The sequence below is a fragment of the Geospiza fortis genome, unplaced genomic scaffold (assembly GCF_000277835.1).
Source record: "Geospiza fortis unplaced genomic scaffold, GeoFor_1.0 scaffold130, whole genome shotgun sequence".
NCBI lineage: Eukaryota > Metazoa > Chordata > Aves > Passeriformes > Thraupidae > Geospiza > Geospiza fortis.
In genome coordinates this window covers 3509415-3529819 of record NW_005054300.1, presented here as the reverse complement: position 1 = coordinate 3529819, position 20405 = coordinate 3509415, and the positions used below count along the sequence as shown (strand labels likewise).

The window sequence follows — 20405 nt, the reverse complement described above, 5'->3', positions numbered from 1 at the left end:
TGCAATGAGTGAAAATGGTTTAATGAGAAAGAGTCATTAGGGCACCCAGCCTGCATCTTCAGAAGTGTGAAAGCATTTTGGGAGATCTTAAAATTACTCAGAGAACAAACGCAAAGTAGCTCTGTCAGAATATTAAACTGTTATTTGTGTTCTCTTTTAATGCTGATTGAAACCAGTGATCTCTTTCACTGCCTGGTGGCTGGTACATGTGTAGTCACAAAAGTGGCTTGTTCATAGCTGCAGTGCTGTTGGAAGGGTAAGATCAAGGAAGTACCTCTGCTTGCCCTCTGTCTGTTATCCTCTACTTAGAACTTACTGTTACCTGAGGGTTCCTGACCTGTTGAATTTGCATTTATAGGAGGCCTCGTGTACTGGAATTAATTGTCCTGGATCATTCAGTTTCATTAATTAGGCTGCTTCAGTTTCGAGATTGGCTGGAGAGGGAAGGCTGCTATTATTTCTTTGTTTGTTTGTTTGATATTGATACCTAGTGAGACAAGAGCTTAAGATACTTTGGGTGGGAAAATTCTATGAAAATACACTACATTATTGTCATATGCTTTGGGGTAGCTGTGTGAAGCCCAGCAGGTGATACTACTATACATTAGTACACAGGAGTGGTAAGTGCAAATGGAGCTAGTATTAGCTCTATTTTTAAATTAAAGTGTTAACCAAAACACAAGTTGTTTGAGACTTGAAGCACCTTGGCTGATGACTGTTCAAAGGAGAAAGGCTAATTCAAAATATTTAAGGAAAGAAGGACTTGACAAGGTATTTAGAAATTATCCTTGAAGGATGCACTGAAGGAAATCTGTTGCAGCCACATCAGTAACAAAGCAAGCTTTTGACTTCATGATTCCTACTACTTGGAAGCCTGAAACCAGCTGGCTGGTTTTGGTCACTCTTGTGTCACCTTGGTGTCACTCTGAACTCCACTAGCAGCAATGAAAGCAGCAGAGCTGGGTGCAGGCTCTGGCATTGCTCAGTTTCTCCAGCCACTCTTCATTGTGATGCCAGAAGTGGCTTGGGCCATTTCTCTGCCAGACAGAAAAGGAGCAGAGGATTGGTCTCAAGCAGAACCACGAAGCTGTTCTAGAGGCTTGTTGAACTTACAAAAACAAATTACTGGAGATCATTACGGGGAAAGGCACAGAATTGCTGCATGTTCTCTGATCATCTGTCCAGTAAAAAGCATTATTAGAGAGGAGGGCAGGGGCCATGGATTCTCATCCTAATAAAATTGTAGATATGTCCAGGTAGGTTTTTATGAGGACCTTTCCTTGTCCATCTGCTGAGGGCTGTGTTTGCTCTGTCCCTATGACAGAAGCTGGGTTGGGCTGGGAGTCAGCCTCTCCCCACATGTGGTGGGCAGGCTTTTCAGCATGGTCTGAGACCCCTTCCTCCTAAAGTCATCTGGTACTGAGCACTCTTCAGGTGTGGGATCCTGTATGATGTAGCTGTTGGGTTGTTCTGGTAGGAAAAATCTTGTTTGTTAGGAAAACAAAGTATGAAAACACTAGAGAAACAAGCAGGGCAGTGAGGTTTCAAACATGCCCACAAATGAGGAGGAGGACACCACAGAAAACCCTCTGTGATGAAGCAGCCCTTTTCCCCAGTCACGAATGGGTAATGCCACCCCCAGATCATCTGCTCCTCTGGGTGGGATTTGCTAGTGTAGGGGCCTGAATCTGTCTCTGTAACTCAGAAAAATTAAATGCCTGGCACAAAGTAGGATGGGGGTGACTGAGGACTCAAGATGCCAGTTTAGGCACATTTTTATCTAGACATGAGTTCAGCTGTTACAATTCTGAGCCACATTTGGATCCTCATCTTCAAGTCAAAAATCAACCTACCTAAATAAAACTGTTGTTGTTGGGTTTAATTTGGATTCTTATGTTGGATTTGTCTGAAGAGAGAATTTGTACTAAGGGTGCTGCTGATATCAGAATCCTCTTACGTGTAGATACCATTTGCGATGCCACACTGGCACATGAGGGCAGAGCCTACCCCCAAAGCCTACCTGCATGGGAGCACCACAGCTCCCCAAATGTGTACAATCAATGAATGCAGAGACAGACACTGCCCCTAAGGCCTCAAGTTTTATTCTCTTTTCTGCTGACCACCCTTAATGAAACATAAAATCTTGTGTTTTAAGCATAATAATGCTCAAACTGTAACTTGGAGCATCTGTGCACACAGTCATTCCTTTCCCCTGAGCTCTAATAACCACATAAACTCTTTTTGTCTCCTCTTTTCTCCAGGTCAACAGACTATGGCACTACGTATGAAAAGCTAAATGACAAAGTAGGCCTGAAGACTGTGCTGAGCTACCTATATGTCAGTCCCACTAACAAGAGGAAGGTAAGGGAGAGCCATTGCACTGGTAGCTATAGAAACAAAATGACAGCATTCTGAGAGGAATTATGATCCTGAAGTGAAATCTGTTAGTAATTCACAAGAGCTTGAATTTGCTGTCTAAGTTGCACTGGGGCAATTCCATGGAATCCCATAGAACTGATCCTGCTTTACTTGTGAGGGTGATGAAGGACTTAATTCCCTTCTGAATTTTCTGGAGAAGTAAAAAGGTTGCTTTTATTTGCTTCTGACTGTTACAACTTTAAAGAGCTCACTCAAATATTTCTGGGTTTCTTGCTTACAGCAGCTTTGGCTATTACGCATCTCCCTGCCTTGTATCTCATTATTAGAAATACTGAGTAAGAGGCATTTATTTCTGCATTTGACTCTTTTTCCCCACATTTGGAGGTAAAGATGTAAATGACATTTTCTTTGGTTGCATCATATAAGGGGGCTGAAAGCAGAATATGCCTGTGAGAGTGGGTGGAAGACCTACAATTTGATTTGGTTGTGTAGGAGAGAAGATGAGGTCACAGCTTTCCAACCCCCTGCTCACTCTTCCCACGTGATGCAATTAGGGCTGCAGCTGGCTCACACAAGCACAGCCCAGGAACTGCTACTCAGTGCCTTTTTGCTTTAAAATTATTGCCTGTGTTGATTCAGGGGAGCTAGTGGGACAAAGATGCTTTCAGCTACCCACAGAAATCAGTGTGTGAGGGCTGCAGCACGAAGCTAATTGCTGACAGTGAAGTTGTGCTTGGCCGGTATAGAGACCCAGTGCTGCATATTTGGCTTGATTGCTTCCAAACTGGCCATATCCTGTCTCCATCAAAAGATTTCCAAACTAGTAACTCGCTACTGGTACTGCTCTTATTATGACTGTTGTGTTTTCCATCACTGGTCAGTCTACAGATGTTTTGGGACTAATGTTTATTTCAGTGTATGCAACCATAAGGCAGACATAGCTCTGGTTACTAAGTGTGTTTGGATGTACAGGGAAGAGGAAGAATGCAGTGGCCACAGTTTGGTTTATGTTTTTCCTGATGCAGGAGCTAAATTATAGTGACAACTACCTTGATTTTTTTTTCCCCCTGAGCAAAACGTATTAAGTGTTTTGTAGTGATTTTTCCTGGCCTTCACACTCATCCTGTATCCAATATGGGGGGCACTGAAGAGTTAATTCTTTTTCATACTGTTTCCAAAGCAACTCTGCCCACCCAAAAACACAGGCAATATGCTCAGTTACAAATCCTACGTCACTGGTGTAAAGACTCCCTCACAAATCAGAGTACAAGGATATATTATTATCTTCTAGCAATTTCTCAGGCTACTGAGCTTTACAGATTAGCAGTCTTTTTTTTTTAATTAAAACCACCTACATTTCATCATATAGTGGCATACAGGCCTATCTTTACCTGCTGTTTACTTGTTTGAGATTAGAAATGTAAAAGAATTTTTTTGGTTTTTTGTCTCAAGGAAATGATTTTTGGACCTATCTATGCCCTTCTTATCCCTTCTGAAAAATCTTATGAAATGTAGAGACAAGCTGTAAGGAAAACTCAAAGGAAACCAGCTTCAATGCTGGCTGCTGTGGGAACAACTTGCTTCCATTCTTTCTACCTCTGCTAAATATATGAGCACTGTTACTGTGCATGCTTAAACAGCTGGTCTGTCTGAACTCTGCTTTGTTAACCATCAAAGCAATTCCAGACATTCATGTGGCACTTGAGAAATGTCTGAACAACGTGTCACTGGACCAGAACATCTGAAATTTATCAAATTTAGGTTTGGGTTTATTGAGTCCACCCACTCTTTTTACAGATTCTTGTGGTTATGCACTGCAAACAATGCACTAGGGTTGTAGTCTTCTCTCAGTCTCTCTGGGTGAATACTATTCCTGTGGCATGGGGAGTAGGCAGAATGGTTTTGCTGAGCTCCTGAGGACAGCTGCCAATACTGAATCACAAAGCAATAGGTGGATCCCAGCAGAAGGAGCCCAGGTCCCTTGTGGTTCACCTCCAGCAGCAGAAGTGCTGCCTTGTTGAGCATGATGCAGGGATCTCAGGTCTTTGCTTGAGGCAGTAAGTGGCAGGGAGGGACCAGCAGTAACTCACATGCACGGAGCCTGTGTCACCCATGAGCCATGCAGACCTCTCCAGGACAGGTGTTTTCTCCTGAGGCACTCACTCCCAGGCTCTGGTTGGAGCCTGCCTGCCTGGTAGCTCCTGTCGATTTCTGATGGGTTTGCACATTGCTGCTGGCCCTGTCTGCTCATTAGTGCTCAGAGGATTAGCGCTTACTTGGAGGAGGAGAAAAGCTTTCCATACATTCATTCCTAATTGATTTACTAGTGAGAAGGATAATTACTGTTCAGCTACCCTGCAGAACTACAGTGGGAATTACCTGTCAGATTTCTTTGAAGACCCAAAATGCCTCTTTTCAGCTGTTAAATAGGAATTGTGTTCAGCCAAATGCCAGTTATATAAACATCATTTACCTGAATTGTGGCATAACCCTGGGCTCAATTATGAGGCACAGGGATTTAAATGCTGGCATTTTGCTTTCTGCTTTTAAAAGAAAAGCCTTTTGTTTCTGATTTCTCTTTTTGAAAAACTTTGGTGGGAGTATTTTAATTTTTTTGGCAACCTGTGCTTTATTTCTTGGAGGTCAGATTTAGTCTATAGCTGTTTCTGTTTTTTACATATCTGGGTGATATCCACCTCATCCTCCTCACGCACAGAGTTAACCAAGGCAGAGAGCAAAGACTGAGCTGAATTGGCTTTAGCTGTGGTGCAGATCTGGCTCCCAGAGCTCCTGCCTGCTCCAGGTGCTCCCCATCCTGCTGATGGCTGCTCTTGGAGCCGAGATGGGGCTTGTCCATTTCCTAGAAATCACAGAAGGTGCTGGAAAAATGCACTTTGCCCTTGTGCAATTTGACATTTGCAGCTATATTAAATCAATATAACAACATGCATGTGCCAAAGGAAGCTGCTGGGAACTCTTTTTCCCAGCGGTGATACCTGAGAGGTATCATTCCAAGTGGTCAGGGCCAGCTTGGTGATCTGACACCACCTTGGGTGCTGACATAAGGGAACTGCCACGCATTCTGCAGCCCACTGTGAATGTGCAGACTCTGGCTGCATGGCAGCCAAAACACTCCCTGCAGTGAGCCAGGACTGCTTCATCTTCCCAGGGAGCTGTCACATTGCTAGTTCCCTTCCCCTAAGAAGTAACAAGTTCAGGGTTTCCCAAGGCTTTGCAAGTGCATGGGAAGCCTCTGCTGCTGGGAGCTGAAGCTGCCAGACTTGGATCTGCTGTCCTGCAGGTTGCTGGGCTGTTTCTCCTCTCACTTGCACAACAGGCACTTGTGTTTGGATCAGGAAAACCTGCATTGAGCTCTCCTTACTGCTGTGAAATTCCAGGTGATCTTTGCCCTTGGCAGTCAGACAGCTCTGAAAAAGCTCTTGGGGACTGGCTTTTTGAGAGTTCCTGTTTTGGGCTCTGGTGAGAAGCCAAGTGCCTGCAGTGTTGACACTTCCAAAGCCATGAAGATGCTCCAGTAGGCAGAGTGTATTCCAGGGCACATCTCCCCCTCCAGTGCACCTGCCCACCCAGCTGTTGGCCTGAGAGAAGGACCACATGTGAAGCATCTGCTTTGTCAGGTTGCCAAACAGGTTGCAACAAGCAGAGAACTTGTGGTAAACTTCAGAATGGAGAAATTTTCATATTTGTTTAGCAGAACCCCTTCCTTACAGATGAATGGGATTTAAAAAAGCAGATGTTTGAGCGCTCTGAAAAGCTGAAATTAGCAAAATGCTTAGCTTTGGCTTTTCTACCCTGTAGCCTGTTTGTCTTTGGGGATATGACAAAAAGCTGCTTACTCTCTGCTGGGCAGAGATCTCAGTTCCCTGCTGACCTTTAATTTAAAGCTGTGTTTTGGGTGTTAGTTACATTTTACTAGAGGCAGATTTTCACAGTGGTCTGGGAATTAAAAGTGTTTATTTCTTCCAAAACACGAAGGGAAAAATCTCTTCTATTTTAATAGAAACATTTCTCTTGACTTTTTAAATTTCCAGTTTCTTGTTATCCCGAGTCTCTTCTTTCTTTATGGTTGCTGAAAAAATTCTGTTAGAAAATGGAATAATTTCCACAAAAAGTTAAGCTTATGATTCTTTGCTTAACTGGCTGCACTTCAAAATGTCACTGCTTGGAGCTGAAATGCTGTGATTCCATATTTTCTAGCATGAGTTGGTCTGCTGGGTAAGATCCCCTATTGTGAGAACATTTGCTTTCTTCTTGGTTGTCAATAACAGGGTTCATTTTACAATTGATGCCTCACAGAGGGATGTAAAGTCCTTCCAAAAGGGTGCAGAGAGAAGATGAGAATTGAAGTCCCATGTATATGAAGCACTGCTCCTTTCAGGCACAGAGGTACCACTCTGAATCTCAAGGAATTGTTGAACCACAGATTTTAGGTATTACTTTTTCCTGTGGAATACTCTGTAAATGGTGCTTATTTTTGGTGAAGATGTTGTTTAGTTGAAAATCCAGTTCTCACTAAGAAACTTTTATCTCTACCCTTGGGAATACTGTGGAGGTGGAGACGATGGAGTTAAAAAGAATGCAAAAGAAAGAGAGGAAAAAGTAAGAGAATAACAACTCTGACAAATCAACCCCATTTTCCTGTATAGAGTATTGCTCAGATAAGGTGTGGATAAACTGAAGGCCCTGATTGCATTTAAGATCTGAGGTGACAGTTCTGATGTCTTAGAAATACCTTCCTTCATGAATTTGCTTTGCAATTCAGTTGGCTGCAGTTGTTTTTAGCTTTTCCCCTGAGCTATTACAATCATTGTTGCAGGTGATGACTTGAAGAATTAAAAGGTCTGTAGCCTTTTATGCTGACTGTCTGAACAGAAGCATCACCCGGGTGCAGTGAATGAAATGAGGACTCGCCCCATTTTTCCCTTATACCAGAATTGAAGCATTTTAGGTTTTATTTAAAGGTAGACCTTCCAGCTAAGCTGTTTGAACAGTAGTTGCAAACAGAATAAAGCAGAAATAAAGTTATGGTGCTCAGTTGAAGAGCTTTGGGAAAATGGCTTTTCAGACTAGTTTCTTAGTTGTCACAGAATCAAAATGGAGGGGCAGCGCAAATCACTGAAGTTGTAAAAGCCAAAGTCATGCTGCACCTCTCATACCTCACCATGCCTCTGAACTTGGCCTGTCAGGAGAAATGTTCAGAGGTATTTAGAAAGTAAGAATTTCTGAAAGATAAATCTAATTAGATTTGTTTGTGTCTGTGCAGTTTCTTGGGGGCTGAAGTGCAGCAACTGTTTATGAGCTGGCAGGGAGCAATATTGTGTTGCTGTTTGTGTTAATGAAGGAAGAAATGAATTGTCTGTAATACTGTAATTGCAGAGGAATGCATTTACTTGACTGGTGACTAGCTAGAATATTGGGAGTGACACATTCCTTTACAGAAACTGGAGATCCAAAAATGAGCACAAGTCATTTTGACCTCCCCTTTATTTTCTCTTGCTCACCTGGACAGTCACTGAGAGCAAAACATGTCCTGGCCTCCTGTATCGCCAAAGGGAATTCCTCAGCTGTGATTGGAACCTCAGGGCAGAACCATGATTCACACTTATTTTTGTTTTGCCTTCATTTCTTAGTTCACATGCTCCCAAAGGAATTCTATAGCATTTTGTTTTCTCCTTACTCATCAAACCTGTGATAGGTTGATGAGGCAGAGATTCCAGCATGTACCTGAGGCTTGCTAGCCCAACCTGAACTGAGCTGCCGTGCTTAGCCACAGCTCCCATTAATCATCTGCTGCGTTTTCCTTAGACTGCATCCAAGCTATTGGTGAGGAACTGAGCTCTGGAATATCCTAAAGCCATTTGGGCTTTAGGAAGATGGAAGGCTTCCTTTTGGACCCTTTTTCCTCATTGTGCTGACACCGTGATCAAGGGTCTGTGCTGCAAACTGGCAGTTGGTGATGTGATCTCGAGAACGTGTTTATAACTGAAAGGCAGTGGGGCAGAGTTAGAGCCACAGGGGCAGGAGTGCTGGAAGAAGCTCTTTCTACTATCTTTTATCCCTAATCTTTCCCTTCAGCCTAATGGAATACAGTCACTAAATAGCTCTTGGTTTTGCAGCTGCCATTAACAGGGACTGAACTACCTGACCTGCAAACGCTGCTGTAAAATTCTCTGTAAAATTCTCTGAGCACCCCTTCTCTGTACCCACTAAGCTGTATATGATGTTACTGTGTTTCTCAGAGCTCCAAAATCCATGTCACCCAGTCCAGGGTTGCTGTGGGCAGGAAGGAAAGCTGTGAAGCACAGTGCCTGGCTCAGCTGAGCTCAGGTTTGCCTACTCTGGTTGTACCAGTGGGTTGTACAAATGTGGCTGTGATGGGGGTAACACCTCAGCGTATCCATCTCGTAAATACACTTCAGGGACAGTCACACTCTGTCTCCAGAACTGAAAATTTAAATAGAGGAATAAAATGCGAATGAAGAAGTAATATTTTTCTTCACTTACTGGTGTTGCAAAGATGATTTCCTCAAGGTCACCCGCAACATCTATGGAAGAGTGAGAGAATGTGTGACATGATGTGTTTTATGTACAAGGTGCAGTCTTGTGAGCTGTTGTACATGGGATTCTCTCTACTTGTCCAATTAATTCAGCTTGAATTTGGCATCTGAGAAAAGAGATCATTTCTGTAAATGTTTGCAGAACTGTGACCTGCAACTGTGTGAAAGAAATCCTGAATTACAGACATTTTGTAGTACTTCAGGAAGAGGACTTTAGGAATTTCTTGTTTTGAAGGGTTTTCTGTTTTCTATTTTGAATTCAGCAAAGTCAGAGGAAGTTGAGTAAGTTCAGCCATTTTCAGAGTAGGTTTCTCTGACCTTTCTTACCTAAGATGTATAGTTTCCTGATGCTGGATGACTTGGTTTATTAGTGTTTTGAACATGGTTCAAGATCAATGCCTGGAAAACATTGAGATATAAAGGCATAAATACTCTTAAATCTTTTCAGTATGTCCAAGCTGGTGTTTCCGTTGTCATTTTTTTTCTCTTGTGTCTTTTTTGTGTGTGTATTATGCTTTTTTAAAATTATTATTACTAATATATTTGGAAATTGTGTCTCCCTGTGAATCTTTGTATTCAAGATATTCTTGTGAGAATTTTCTGCTGTCCTGCAGTCAGGGATGGTGGGGCCTGGCGTGCCAGATGCCCCACTGGAACCTGACCTGACCTGTGGGATCATGTCCCTAAAGAAGGAACAAAGTCTGCTTGCTTGCAAGGTTTTAACTTTACCATTTCTGGCTTCACATAAATCATAGAGAAAAACAGAGGTTTTGCAACATCTGTGGTCTGAGAGATGACCACAGCACAGATAACACAGAACTGGAACCCAAAATTATGAGAGACCCCCAGTGAAAGTTTTCCCCTTTCTTTAACAGGTGCAATGTGATTGTTGCCCTCCAGAGAAGACTGTCCCTTGGAATTCATGAATGTGAAAACTGGGGATTCCTGGTGTTTTTTTCAGTTAGTTCTCTGAAGAAGCAAATACATTTAAAAACAAACAGAAAAAAAATCCTCGTACCCACTGAACTACACACACTGCTCATCAGCTGTTTCTAAAAATAAATGCAATTGAGATAATTAACAAAATACTCCCATATGGCATTATTTAATGGGGCTGAAGGGAAGAGGGTTAGAAAATAGGTATAAATAGAAACTGCCATTTACAATGAAAGCCATTCTTTCAGTGTTTGTGAAGGAAAAGAAGTTCATATATCACAAAGCTTGAGTTAGGGTTGTCTTTGTGTACCATTATTCATCTGTATTTTGCACCTTTGTACCTCTATATTCCAAATTGCAAACAATTTTTGGAGCAAAAGGACAGTTACCAGGTAAGAGTGATAAGCTTGGCAGCATCCTGATGCGTGTCTGTGACAGGGCTGCTTTGTCTGCCTTCCTGAAATTCAGTGCCTCTCCTGTTGCACTCTCTGCCTGCTTCACCTTGTATTGCTCCAGTCATGGAGACTTAGGGATGTTACAAGGTCACAAAGACAAGAAATGGGGTAAAAATCCAGAGGTCCCATCCACATTCAGATGTAGAGTTCCCAGAGCTGGCTGTCAGAAGAACAGGGGTAATTTGCTCCAGTTTAGACAGGAGGTGTTAAGGACAGATAGGAGTTATGATATCAACTGAAATAAAGCTGCAGTTTTGTCACCCAGCATGAGCATTGCTTTTATGAAGTGGCAGAGTGGACCTGTGTGAGCTTTCAGAGTGCTTTGCCTTGGTTAGAGGGAGGAGAGGGTCTGTCAGGAGGCAGCACCTTGTACAGGGCTGCCTGTATTAACCACATGGCCTGTCAGCAGGTGGAACACAGCTGCAGGTTCTCGTATAGGGCAATTTTATGAGACTTTTTCCCTTTCTCCATTCTCCTTACCACACTCTGAAACATGGCCATCTCATTTACTGCTGCAGCTCCAATAATATATTAATTGATGAAGTATGAAAAATAAGGTAGTTTTGAATTAACGAGGAGGGACATGGTGCTTCACAGACAGCAGGATAATCAATCAATAGCAGTGAGTCACTATATCCTGTTATTAAAAAGGAGGGAAAAATAATAGAATGGGTGGAGAGCAGCTCTTGGAAAAGGGGCAGGTGGGTCCTTTTGAAGACCATATAATGATCTGACCTTGATCTTTAGTGATAAGGGCTGGTTCACCAAGACTTACTTATTTCTCTTTGAGGAAAATCCTCCCCCCACCCCCTGCCAAACCCAAACCCAATAAAAAGTGGCAAGATATCTTTTTATTTTGTTCTTTTATAAAGTGAAGAATTGAGAAGCTCAGCATTACTGAGTGAATTCTCATTTTAATAGCCTAGATTAGCAGAGTCTGCAGGGCACGTGGCCACAGTCTCAGTTTGTGGTGCATACACACATCTGCCTCTTACAGTGTAACTGTAATGTCAGCTCTGGTGTTATCAATTCTGTGTAAAATATTTTATCTCAAGCAGCACTGGGAAACCTGGAAACACTTCTGTGACTGTCAAAATCAGTTTTCTTCAGCATGGAGCTTGGCAGGGCTAGATCTTAAACAGTTATTTCGCTGTGTTGTGGAGTGCTTGAGGCTTCTATGTTCATTAGTGGGAGTTCATTGCCCTTCACCTCTCAGTTCTAAGATGCCTTTTTTTCATTGTATACAGACAGATGTTGCTGGACTCCAAAAGTAATGACAGGGGTTTTCTAAGTGGTCCACAGGTGCAGTTAGGGAAAACTCAGGCTGTTGTTTTCTTATAAATCTAGGCAATCAACTCTTAGACCAGTCCTTCTGTCTCTGAGGAGAGATTGGTTCTGCCTTTTACAGTGAGCCCTCTAATATTTTAATTCTCTGTTGCTGACAAAACAAGCTCATAATGTTCCTCCCTTGGAACCTTCCCATGGTGGAACAACATGTTCCTTAAAAATACCTGTAAGAAAGCAGCAAAACTCCTGGAGCAGGTGTGGTGAGAGATTGAGAGGCAGTGGGGTGCACACAAGGAATGCAGTGCTCAGGACCTGGAAACGCCTGGAAGAATGTAGTAAGCTTGGTCATTTTCTGACGTTTGCCTATTGAATCTAAAACCAAAGTGTCAGGGTTGTGTTGGAGATAAAACTCTATCCCCTCTTCCAGTTCTGTTTCATCTTACACTGCTTCTTCAGAAACCTACAGAGCTCACCTATGTGCATGAAGGGATGCAGAAAGGAAAGTACATGATTTTCCCTGGGCTGTGAAGTACCTGTGACCCTGATGGAATAGTTGGAACGGGATGCAGCAGCCACTGGGTTCAGTCACTGGGGCAGCCACTCCCCTGCTAAGACAAGACTACTGCCATAAACCTGCAAGGACTGTTTCATTGGGAGCTAATTATTAAATGTAATGGAAAATGTCAAAGCCAGTGAGGTGCTGGTTGGGAATCCTTTGCCTAGGTCCTGAACCTTCCCATATCTGGCACCTGAATCTTTGGCACCCAAGTCAGCATGCAGAGCTTGCAGCCTCAGTGGATAGCTCAGAGCTGAGTGCTGCCATGCAGAGCACTGCAATGCCATCATGTTTTGTAACTTGGGCCTGAGCCTTGCATCCAGAAATTGGATAGACCTTCTCCTGTCAGCTTCCTCCAGTGGGGGAATGTTAGGAAGAGAAGTTCATTGGGGACAGTGAGGGACATGAATATCAGATGCCAAGTAAGTAAATTGAGATAGATTATAAGCATCTGGATGTGAACAGTGATAAAGCTGATGTTGTCTATGTTCACTCTGCAATCTGACTAAAAAAGCAGAAAAATAAAGTGGGTAAGCAAAGGAGAAGCAATGATGCATTTAAAATTGTATTCAGATTTAATGGCCTCAAGGGAGATACATAACACGATTTTTATTTTTCTATAGAGTCATGAAACACTCTACTGTCCTCAGATGAAATAGATTGCTGAATACAGGCTGCAAAAGTTTACCCCCATGAGTAACTATCCATGCACATCTTTTTGTTTTCTGTAATGGGGCAACTACTGTGAGTAAACTCATACCCATGTGTAAAGTGTTCTCCCAAGTGAGACCTATAATCAGAGGAGTGTTTTTATATAAATGGTGTTCTCAGTTCCAGCAGCTGCGATGCACACAGCCTCTCCTTACTGATAACATTATTTTCTGTAACTATTTCTGCTTACATGGGAAGTTCCCATAATGGTGAAAATTACTTTGTAGTTGTATGGAGAATAGCACAACCATGCATTTACTCAAATAACATATAATTATAACAGTGAATGCTGCTTTTCTCTTTCTGTGAAGACAGTTTGGGATTAGAGCTGTTCCCTATCACCAGAAAAAAGCTGGTGACCACAAAACAATGTGTCAGATATTGTAACAACTGGGGCTTTCCTGTGTAGAGTCCAGAAGAGTGAAAAGGCATCATGCAGAGCTATGCTATGCAGAAATACCAGACTCTGGAGCAATATAATAATATAGCTCAGAACCTTTGTATTTGTGTGGAAGCACTGGCTGGTGCCTAAGATTACCAGTGGAGGTTTCTTCTACTGGAAGGTTCAGACCCATTAGTAGAAGTGCTGGTCAAACTGGATGTACAAATCCAGTGGTGATGCTTGTAACCCACTTGGCAGTTTGTGGAGCAGAACTCTGCATGAACGTGCTGTGGCACAGAAAAGCCTTTGGCAGATTAGCTGGACAGCACTGCAGTGGCCTCAGGCAGGTGGGAATACCGTGGCAGAGAACTTTGCTCCCCTCATCTGTGGGGAGCTGGAGAATGTGCGGCTGTAACAAGAATATAATGGGCTGGAGTAACCTTGGATAAAGGCTGCCTTGCTGTGACAATGAAAAGGTTTTACAGCCAAGCATGTGGATGGCTGTTGCCAGTCAGTCACTCTTTGCCAGGTCAAGCACATGCTTTTTGGATGGCTTCCATCCCCACTGGCACCTGAAATTTAACAAGCAAATGCTTCCTGTGCCTTGTAATTAAAAGTGAAAAGTACATGTGTCCAGTGCCAAAAAGGCGAGAGAAAGAGGGGAGACATGTTGTTCTGACCTGCTCAGCAGCAAAACAAAGATAAGATGTTCTGCTTTGTTGGGTCTGTTATCCTGGTTTATTTCACTCCTGTGCATGCAAATTGGATCCAGCCTGGGATTTGGCATTGTGGCCAGGTTCAGATGGCAGCCTTGGAGTATCTGTGTTCTTTTCTCAGCTCTGAGTTTTGTCTAAGTGTTACAGCCATGATAGATTTTAATTTCCCACCTGCCAGTGAGGATGGCAGAGTGGTTTTCCTTGAAGAGCTCTTACTTTATATGCAATTTAATCTTAATTTGCTCCTGATCCTCAGGGCTTCTTGCATGGTGCATCTGTGCTCTTGCACAGGTGCTGGAGGTGGTGATTAAAATGGAGTGCCCTCTCCATAGGGAAGGGATTATGTGAGCTTGGAACTCTCTGAAGTGTTTTGTTTTGGTATTGCAATTTATGGCAGGTATGGCTGAAGTGCCAAAAGCCTCTTGCAATTTTGTACCAATATGAACAGTTAATTTTAGTCTGGGTATAATTGGATATAAGAGACAATAGAAGACAACAAAAGATTAACCAGGATTATTGCCTGTAAGCAAGTGTGGTAGGCTGATGTGCATCTCCTCAGAGAAGGCAAGTAGTGCTGGTACTCATTTGATGCACTCCAGCACTGCTCACTTTTGTTTCAAAAACCCTGCTGTTTTATGTTAAAGAAAACTTTTCATTTTGTAGTTTATTATTTTGTTTCTGATAATGGTTCTTTTCTTTTTTGTACCCTCTACAAAATACAAAACATTCTGCAGAGGCAATGAACCTGTGTGTCACCTGAACAACATCATGTACTCTGACCATTCTGTCTCTGCTGAAAAGATGGGGAACCCACGTGTGGGTAATTGCAGATTATGTGAGGTTGCTGTCTTCTCCAACCAGTTTGGTGGATCAGAGGGCTCTCAGTTTCTGGCACAGCTGCTGCAGTCCATGGAACAGGTCCTCCAGAGGGGTTGAATCCTTACAGAAACAGCTATTGACGTCTGAAAAGTTCTGTGGCAAGCAATGTGATTCTGCAGACTAGAAGTTGTTTTGCAATTACAAAGAATTCCTGATGGGAAGGAAGTTCTGGAGGGAGGTTAGTGTGAAGTGTCTAAAATGTCTTGAGAGAGCCATTGGGTTCTTTGGTCACGGTACATAAAATGCAGACCCAATGCGAAAGTCTCAGGAAACTCTTATTTCATTGCTGAGTTTCTATGGGTATCTGAGTCATTTTTCATTATCCAATAATAAATACAGTAGTGAAAGTCACCTTTAACACTTAAAGATTGCTTGGGTTTTATGGGATTGTATTGAAGTGAGTGCCAAGGTATAAAAGCCTTATGGTTGAGGTACTTTTATAACACATGCTTCATAAACCCCTATAAAGTCAGTGCAGTGCACTTCATCCTTTAAGATTACAGCACTGTGGTTCTGAGAGTTGGTGATCTGGTGCTATATTCATTAATTAGATCTGCCATTAATGTTAAATTTCGGGCAATAAGAAGTGAAGTTACAAGAAGCTGAAATGGGGTAGGTCCAGACAATTTGTCTCTCATGAAAGCTCAATGCCCCTTTACTGCTTGATTGATGCCCACAGGTTATCCTTAACATTAAGGAAGTTTTTGAGGCATGTGAAGGAAGAAGGAGTCCCAAATCTGGGCTACTCTGTAACACAAAAGTTTGCAATGAGCATTTTCCTTTTGACACATAAAGTAAGCAATTATATAAAAGCTGTTGCCCTCTTCATGGGTGTCTTGTTTGGCTTGCCAGAGAGCAGATGTCCCTCTTGTCACAGCTTCTGATCCCTAAATGATGGAGTGAATTTCTTTGCTTGTACGTAAATACACAGGATTTCTCTCTAGAGCAGATTTTTATCAGTGAGGTGTCCCATTTTTTCCTGTCTGACTGATATGCTTGGTGACTAGAAAACAGAGGTTGCTTTCATTTCCCCCTGATTAGAGATCAACATATCTACAGGGCAGTCAGCAGGTATTTAGCCATCTCTGAACATCTATGGAAGTTTGTATAGAATTAAGATGTGCTTTCTAGAAACCCTCTTTCTAAACTAGTGCAAATCATTCAAAGATAGCTTTAGCTCAGCTGATTTATATGGGTGTTGCTTTTGCTGGTAAGTAGGCAGTTACTTGTGGTACCTTAGCACTTTTTAGTTTCAGAGGGAATTGGGCTGATTTAATTAAACTGAAGTTTTTTAGTTGAAATGGCATGTACTGATGAAAGAAGGGGAAAAAAGGATGAGATTTTCTTTGCAATGAGTTGCACTTGTCCTCCATGGGAATGGCAGGGAAGGGCTTTAGATATACTGTGTTGTAGCCCTGTTTTAGGAGATTTGGGTTATGATCAGACCTCTGAGGGCATCTTTTAGCTTGTAGGGCAGGTAATTGCAGTCATAATGTTGGAGAGAGAAGGAATGAGCGGGAAATGAATAGTCAAGTATTTGCCAGGGAGACATTTCAGATGGTCAAACATGTAATCTAAAATTCTTCAATGTAGAAAATTACTTTTCCCGTAAGACAGTTCCAAACTGTTCATATTTAACTTGTGGTGGACTGGTGTTTTGATGGAAGAAAACTATTTTTGCATCTTTAAGCCTTTAAATGTCACTGAATTTTGATTTCTCAGTTTTGAAAGGAGGAAAGGACATCAAAAATCCGAACAAAACAAAAATCCTCCACTTGCATTGGCCTTTCAGTATAAATTGTTGAGACGTTTTGGATTTTTAAACTCAAAGCTACTGTGAAGCTTTTTGGGAAGGAGACATGGGACAATACAACCTGTCAGATGTTTTAAATCAAATGAAACATTTTTCGTTTTTAGAATCTGATTTGTTTTTTCATTGATGATGTAGGTGTGGCCAGGCTTTAGGAAGGATCTGAAGTGTTTCTGAGTTGAGGGCCTAGTGGAAGGAGGCCTAAAAACCCCCAAAAAAGCCTTTTCACTTTTAAGCTGAGCACATTCAACATGGAAATCCCCATGAACCTGTAAACACTAAACTTCTACTTTCTGTATTTGCAGAAATGTTTGTGGCAAGACTGCCTTTTCAGTTGTAGGAGAGGATAATCCAGTGCTACAGAGTAAATTCTAATACTTTGCTAAGGAATTGGGTTTCTTTTGAATCTGTGGAGGCTTGCGAGGTTTGTAGGTGTCCTGTTGGTTTTGTTTATTTTTTTAAACTGCTTTATGTTTTTTAGAATAGCCTTTTACATAGGTGAATGTGACAAGGACCTCTGAAAAAAAACAGCTTATGAAAAGTGCATTAAAGTGGAGAATTGGGGGCAGTACACATCAGTTTAATGCTGTCTATTTCTCAGAACAAAAGACATTTATTTGAACCTGTCTTCTTTATTCATTTGACAACTCTCTGGTGTTTCTTTGCTAATGTAGCTCAGTGGTACTATTGCTACAGATTATTGCACCTATAAAACTGGTCTGTGCTGATTTAGGGAGATGTGCTTTGGTAATTTACAGTGAAAATTTATGTTCGTTGAGAAAAATAAAAGGCTTCATTGAAAGCTAATATTAATAAAAGTGCCATTTATGTGGCATGTTGTTTTGGGGATTTTTTTGGTCCAGTGGCTGTTTATTAACTAATTCAGCTGCGTAGAAAACACATTCCGTTGTGATCTCTGTGCTCATGTGTGTCTCCATGCCTGTCTGGGCACGTTGTAGCATTGTGCCTGTGAGAGGTGTGCTGCCCCATTGCTGTACAGTTCAGTCTTCCACATGGCTACCCTGGCAGAGAAAAAGAGGAATGTGGCACCATCTTAAGTCATCCACCTGCCCATAACCCATGTGAAAGCAATACCATGGGAGGTGTGTGCATTAACCCAGTAAGATACCTGGAATTTTGATCTGGCAAGCAGAAACTCAGGTTCTCAGTTAAAAATCTTACCCTAGTTTTTATTATATTAGCCCCATCAGAGGGCATGACTTTTTAGAGGATTTGTGCTGCAATATGGTGCCACTTTCCTTCCTACCTACTTCTGCATTTGAGCTCCTTTAATGGTCTTACACACTCTCCAACAAATCTGAGTTACTCTTAACTACTGCTGTGGTTTGTGTACCAAACACATTATGGCAGGCACAGGTATGACATGTGTCATACCCTCCTTGTTCTTCTGCCTGCAGCTTGTGCTGTTTATTCCCTGGGGTGAATCCCCTTGAAGTGTTCAGAGCTGGATATGTTTCCCCCTCATGTACTGAAGGTCTCAGTCCATATATTGTAGGTAATGTTCTTGCAAGGTGATCTCTCCATCATCTTTCCATGTGCTGCCTCACTGGTGTCTGGTGTTCTGCCCACCTGGAGTTCATTCAGAACAGCTCTGTATGTGTCCTCACTGTCTCCAAAGCTCCTGCTTGAAAGGACATGCACCATGTCCCAGACAGCTCTCTTCCTCTGCATCCATTCCTAAGGAACTCTCTGAATTTTAGTCTGATTTTCAGCCTGTTTTGTTTGTCTGGTGCTTGCCATTCATTGTTCACTGGATTTTGAAGGTCAGGAAAAGTATGTTTTCAAGGATATACCCTTGGCAGTAACCAGTCCTGCCTGCCCTTCCACTCCTCACTTAAACTAGAGAAAAAGGCAACATTTTATACATGGATGTATATATAAATAATCTAGAATGTAGAAAGACCAAATGTAATTTTCATTTAAATAAAGGCTGCCATTTAATCTAATATTATAGAAAATGATTAGATCTTAAACCCTTATAAATTACATTTGACAACTCTCTGGTTCTCCTTTGCTATTCCTTATGGCAATTATAAATGGCAACAGAGGTTGCTGGCAGAAATGCTCATTCTGACTGGAGTTTGTTTATTGTCTCTTAATGAAAAGTGATTAATCTAAATCACTAGTGGGGTAGATGCTTCCTCCTGGTCCCATAATGAGAAGGCTGAAAGTTCCCTCCCCCTATAGCTTCCAGAAGAAAACGTGGAAACAATATAAAAAGAAAAGCCCAGAGTCTGTCACTTTCCTTTCTCTGTGTGCCATGTAACAAACGTGTGCCTTTCCAAGCTGCATGGGTGGTGGTGAGCTTTTGTTTTTCACTCTGATTAAGCCTCCTGCCTTTCCATCCTGCTCTCTGTAGGACCAGCCTTTCCCGGGAGGATGGATGACAGCAGGGATGTCGAGTGTTCATTTCTCCATTTGAAGAATGCAGAGTGGATGTGGAAACTGGGTGAAGGCACAGGGCATGATTTATGTGATGTCATCTCTAGATGTTACTGTTGTTAGGTTCTTCTACCTTTCCTATCTTGGTGGTTTTATTTTCTGATCTTCTAACACTGTTACACATCCAGAAGAACAAATTGGCCAGATTTGTCAACCATCTGGTGGAAATACTGCCTTTGTTGTCCCATATGACCATTTCTTGCACTATCCACTGAAGTGCTGCAGATCATGTGCGAAAGGTCAGAGGGGATGTTTTGTGTGTGTGACACTTAGGTCCATGCTACTGTTAGCTGTCTTGTGCTCCTTATTTGAGGACAGAACTCCAGCAGTAACCTTTTAATATAGACCATTATTAACTATGTAATCCTCTATTACATCAGGTGGAACATATTTTTATTCCTGAAGTATCCTTTATTTTAAATATAAAATCTCTCTGGATTGTCTTCTTAAATGGACAGGTTTACATCCTTTTTCCATTCCATATAAGCAAGTGATTTTTACTAAACTATGTTATAGTTCTCTGGCATAGGCAATATGCTTTAGGTAAACAGGGGTATAAAATGTCTTTGCAGTCTAATTCAAAAGTGACAGAAAAGAATATCTTCAAATAGTTGTGAAATTGCTATTGTTTGGGGCATAATGAAATTGATATTTTGATCTGATTAGAAAGAATAAATGTACCAAAGCATCCTTTAGAGTGGAGATCTTGGAGGTCTCTTCTCAGGCTAATTCCCAGGAAATCATTTGTATGTGGGGAATGCTTCTCGTTCCCCAGACCATGTGCCAGAACACAATGCAAGTGCACTTCTTCAGGATTTATACTGTGGCCTCTTGTGGGAATGGCTAGGGGTTGATTTTGGGACTGGTAAGTGGTGTGTGTGAGGGATGTTGAAGGTGCTTTGACATCAAGCTGGATTCATACAGTTGGCTTCACTCTGGGAAAATGTTCACTTCTAGTTCACCTTTTCATTCCTTAATGGAAAGGATCAGAAGCCATTTACGTTATATTCCTTTTCCCTTGGTGACTTCATGGAGTTAATGAGGCACATAAGATTAAACAAGCACTGAAAGTTTTTGCTTGATGAAGGCCTAACATACCAAGGGTTTTACCATTCCTTGAAACTGATTTTTGCTGTCAAAATTAATGTAATTCCCTACTGTAGTCCTGAAGTTGGAGCTCTGTGTAGCTGGATAAGAGAAGTCAATGTGGACAAAACCCAAAACTGCAGTGAATCTCAGCTAGCTGATCATTC

At 41.9% G+C, this 20405-nt stretch overlaps 1 protein-coding gene across 1 annotated transcript in view; it reads left to right on the top strand.

Moving 5' to 3' along the window:
• Window positions 1-20405, top strand: part of SORCS3 (sortilin related VPS10 domain containing receptor 3) — a 180806-nt gene that overhangs the window by 39775 nt on the left and 120626 nt on the right. The window contains exon 3 of the mRNA XM_005416385.2: window positions 2262-2361. Within this exon, the coding sequence (XP_005416442.2) occupies window positions 2262-2361 (100 nt within the window). The remainder of the gene's footprint in view (window positions 1-2261; window positions 2362-20405) is intronic.